Source organism: Zeus faber (genome assembly GCF_960531495.2).
Source record: "Zeus faber genome assembly, chromosome: 21".
Lineage (NCBI taxonomy): Eukaryota > Metazoa > Chordata > Actinopteri > Zeiformes > Zeidae > Zeus > Zeus faber.
The window spans coordinates 5,762,666-5,767,665 of NC_137208.1; the positions used below are offsets into that span (position 1 = coordinate 5,762,666).

The 5,000-nt window shown below is 52.0% G+C and overlaps 1 protein-coding gene across 1 annotated transcript in view; it reads right to left on the reverse strand.

The window, feature by feature from the left end:
- The window catches only part of mpped1 (metallophosphoesterase domain containing 1), a gene marked incomplete at its 3' end in the record, with an annotated part of 147,663 nt that overhangs the window by 28,803 nt on the left and 113,860 nt on the right, over positions 1-5,000 (reverse strand). The window contains exon 4 of the mRNA XM_080022473.1: positions 2,050-2,275. Within this exon, the coding sequence (XP_079878599.1) occupies positions 2,050-2,275 (226 nt within the window). The remainder of the gene's footprint in view (positions 1-2,049; positions 2,276-5,000) is intronic.

Below are 5,000 nucleotides of genomic sequence, written 5' to 3' on the forward strand. Positions count from 1 at the left end.
ACACACACACACGCGCACATGCACATGCACGCACGCACACACACACACACACACACACACACACACACACACACAAACACAGAGACACGCAAACACATTGTCCATTTGATTTGCCAATTCACACAATGATAAATTGGATGGATTTGAGGAGAATGGAGCATGCGAGGATCTAATTTTGGCAGAATAGCAGGAGGCTGTGTGTGTGTGTCTGTGTTTGTGTGTGTGTGCGTGTGTGTGTGTGTTTGCATGTGTGTGTGTGTGTCTCTCAGTGACAGAGATAAAAATTTAACTTGTGTGTAAGAGAATATGTGTATTTGAGTGAAAAACAAGGAAAAAGGTGTGTGTGTGTGTGTGTGTGTGTGCGTATGCGTGTGTGTGTGTGTGTGTGTCAGGCAGAAGTCACACTGTGAACCACACACACACCATTAAACTGGGATGGAGACAAGAGGAAGAAAGGAATGAATGATTGCGTGGACGTGGGGAGTGTGGGTGTGTGTGTGTGTTGCAAAGGTAGATGGAGAGAGGAAGCAAGGATGGAGAGGTGCAATATGTATTGGTGCCCCTGGGGAGTGTGGAAGAAATTCTTCCGCAATGATCGGTGAGGTTAATCTGCCCGCTACAAGAAAACAAAACTGAGAATATTCAAGATTATTCATTCTGCAGAATAAAGAGAAAGGTTCGGTACTGCTCCAAAGCAGTGTTCAGACCAGTCTGATCTTATTTCTAATCAAGAGGTCTTCATACAACAACAGAGGGTGTGCCTTGGGTCAGAGGTCGCTTACAAGTCTGCGCCCCCCAACTGTCTCCCTGGGTGCCACCCCCAGACAGTGAAATTCACAGGTACTTGCAAACTTGACCTGGCAGACGGGGCTTGCACGACAATGCACCTCTAGGCTCCCCTGTTGAGTTTCTTCATCTCCATAGAAGGTAAACGGCGCCAAATGTGCTCTGATTCTTTCATGTAACATATACGACATTGTAGGGAGCAAAACATTTCTCTTTACATAAACTCTGGGGGGGTTCCTGGGGAAACGGAGACAAATGTTTTAAAACCCCTTCTGGAGGTAGAGGCCTTTGTCCTCATTTAAAATAGTTGATCGAAGGCAGACAGACAGACAGACAGACAGACAGACAGATAGATAGATAGATAGATAGATAGATAGATAGATAGATAGATAGCCGGACAGACAGACAGATAGATAGATAGACAGCTAGACAGACAGACAGACAGACAGACAGCAGAGTAACACCTCTCATCTATCTGCCCCAGGGTAGAGGATGATGGGATAGGGGGGGCGTTACCCAGCAGGCTACGGGCCATAACGCATCGCCATGGCGACAGGACAGTAGCCAGTGCTGTCCCACTGTTCCTGCTGGATAATACAGGAGCGAGTGTGTGTGTGTGTGTGTGTGTGTGTGTGTGTGTGTGTCTGTGTGTGTGTGTGTCTGTGTGTGTGTGTGTGTAATCCACCAGTCCTGCCAGCGACATGTGGAGCTCAAAAGAACTGAGGAAGAAGGGATGAGGGTTGGAGAGGAAGAGACAGAGAGAGAGGAGCGGGGGGGGCAGCATGAAAACAGCGGGGAAGCAGGAAGACAAGGAGACAGGAAGAGAGAGAGAGAGAGAGAGGGAGAGAGAGAGGGAGAGAGGGAGAGATGGGATGGAGTGAATAAGGGTAGAAGACAATGGTGGCGACGGAGACTCGGAAGAGAGAGGAAGAGGAAGAGCAGAGGGAGCAGCAGAGAAGGAACAAACACTAAGCTGGACCTCGCCCAAGCGCGCGCGCACGCACGCACGCACGCACGCACGCACGCACGCACGCACGCACGTACGCACGCACGCACGCACGCACGCACGCACGCACGCACACACACACACACACACACACACACACACACACACACACACACACACACACACACACACACACACACACACACACACACACACACACACACACACACACAATAAATAGCGTTTAAGTCCAAGCACCAGGACCTGGAGAGGTGTTTTCCCGGGCGCTACCGCTGCCGCCGCCGCCGCTCACTCACCAGGGGGAGCCGTAGATCCTGAAGCCGTGCACGGTGACCTCCGAGTCCTGCAGGTAGATGCAGTTGGTGAGCAGCGACTGGACGTTCTCGTAGTTCTCCGGCTTCAGCTTGGAGGCGGAGGGGAAGTAGTAGAAGTCCTGCTTGATCAGGTCGGCCATGAACTCCTGGTCGAACGTCAGCTCGTGGTTGCCGGCGATCACGATCTTGATGTCGTAGGGCAGCGTGCCTGACGGAGGGGCAAGGGTGCAGGGAGAGAGGAGGGGAGGGCGGGGGGGGGGGGGGGGGGGGGGAGACGGAGTGAGAGGGGCGGAACCTTCATTCCACCCGGGGTCGTTGCGTTTGGGAGGCGGTTTTTTTTTTTACCCGCATTCTGTCCGCGCACCTGGGGTGTCCAGGGTGCTGGTTTTTCAAACGCAGGAGAAATGAAACGTAATCCGACGAGAGCGGCGGAGAGGCGGGCGCCCGGGCGCGAGGAGAATCTGTCCCAGACGGAGCTGATTGGCTAATGACAGCGCAACGCGGGGGCCGGCTCGAAAACGCCGCGGAAATCACTGCTTTCGGCAATCAAACTGTCGAAAGCAGCTCCAAACTTGCAATTGCGCGGTCGGCCAATTTCCCGGCCCCGAGTCTGCGGCGGTGAAACGGGGACAGGCTGCCACGTCGCCGCCAGAGCCGGCGTCGGCCCCGGACGGGCTGCGTCTTATCTTCACATCGATCACTCGGAAAATGCCAAAGGAAAACACAGCGTGTTGGGGTGTGTGTGTGTGCGCGTGCGTGTGTGTGCGTGCGTGCGTCCCTTTACCCACAAAACGCAAAGCGCGTGGGAGCGTAATACCGACGTCTTCACTTCCGGATTCAAAAGGCCGGCGAAGAGGAAGCGGCCCCCCGGGCACGGGCAGTTCGGGGCCGCAGGGGATGACAAGACGACCCGCGGGAACCACGGAGACGTTTTTTTTTTCAATTTGCCTTGGGACGTTTTTAAACGGTGATTGTCGTCGGCAGAATCAAACCGGGTTCTCGTGCAATTGACTCGTTCGAATCGACCTTCCACTGACATTGCATGAGCGCCACCGGAGAAAAAACATGTCCCATTTGGTTAAGATGCACAGTCTAAGTGTGTGTGTGTGTGTGTGTGTGTGTGTGTGTGTGTGTGTGTGTGTGTGTGTGTGTGTGTGTGTGTGTGCATGTCTGGGTCTGCCTGGCAGACTGCGTCTCCAACCGAGTATGTAAGTGTTGTGATCTGTGTGTGTGTGTGTGTGTGTGTGTGTGTGTGTGTGTGTGTGTGGTTATGAATGTTTTTGTCTGCTTGTAGGTGTGTGTGTGTGTCTTTGTGTGTGTGTGTGTGCACGTCATTTTATTGAAAGGCAGTAATTAAACCGGGCTTTAGAAGACGCTGACAGCACAGGGACGGCGCTGTCACAACAGCCAATCAGGGCTCAGCCTCACAGAGCAACCAGTGAGGGGGGTGGGGCGGGGGGGTGGGGGTGGGGGTGGGGGTATTTAAGGGAGACCAAAAAAAAAGAATCCTTGACTGTGAAGGAGGAATAATAACAAGATGAAAGTAGCTGTCAAGAGTGCCCGCTACAGTACACCCCCACCCCCCTTTACACACACACACACGCGCACGCGCACACACACACACACACACACACACACACACACACACACACACACACACACACACACACACACTGTTTGTTTGGTACGCTGCGGCTTTTGCGCCCGCTAAACCTGCACAAACAACACAAGAAACAAGCGTCCAATTCCGAAACGAGGGGGCGGGTGGGGCCTGGGGGGCGCCCCGTCACCCACCAGCTGACCCCCAGCATTAATACGCCTTTCCAGGGATCTGTAAAGTGTATTCCGGACGTTGTTATTAGAATTATTGTTGACGTCACGGCGTCCGGAGGTCGTGGAACGGGCGGCGGTCCGCAGGTGTTTTTTTTCCAAACGCACTCCAAAAGCCACTTGTTGAAACTCTTATAGTTCAGACCCCGGGGCCCGGGCCGCTGCACCCGAGGGGCCGCGCGGAGACAATGCACTTTGGGGTCGAGTAAAATATATTAAATTAACTGTCATCATTTCTACTTTGTAATATGAAGATTCAGCGAGAACTAGAATTTCTTGGGTAAAAATGTAAACATATACACGTTTTATTCACGTGATAAATGGACTGTGTGGGAAGAGTACGTTTGGCTGCAGATTTACTCAAACCATTTGAATGTTTAATAGTCACTGCACATCACCCAAAAGTACCAAGTCCGTTTTAATCTTAAAGCACATCGCATTTGAATCAGCGCGTCTCCGGTGGTCAGCGGTCGGAGGGCGAATCGCACCCAGGGGCCAAACTTTATGGCCGTGTCTGCACCGGCGTATCACGAGCCAGGTGTCTTTTGCCAATGGGGCGCCGGGGCGGTGCAGATAGCGAGCGCGGCTCACGGCGCTATTGGCCGCCGCAATCCATTGGTTTGTGGATTCGCCGCCGTGCGTCGAGTTGTGAAGCGGTCGCAGAAAACATAAAGTTGAATGATTTTGTCCCGAAGGGCGCGTCGTACTTTGATACGATGTGATGACAGCGGAGAACGCGAAGATTTTGATTATATGTACGGGATATGATATCGTGTCAATAAAAACTAATTCTGGCACACTCAAAGCGGGATCAGAGTTGTTCATTGTTCAGTTTTGTTCGTTCTATCTATCTAATAGAAAAGAGGTCCTCGTGGTGGCGTCTCTACTGCCTAGTGTTGGCGCTTCCTTTGCTCCTGCAGTGAGCTGTCTGCGGCCCCCTAGGGGCCCAAGGAAGAACTGCAGAGGGCTACAGAAAAAAAAATAAAAAATTGTATATTGTAATTATATATAGTATTGAAAGAAAAGATTTTTGACATGAAAAACAATCTTCCAGGGCCAAGTTGGACATATCCACACATTATGTTGACAAAAGTGCTCAAGTG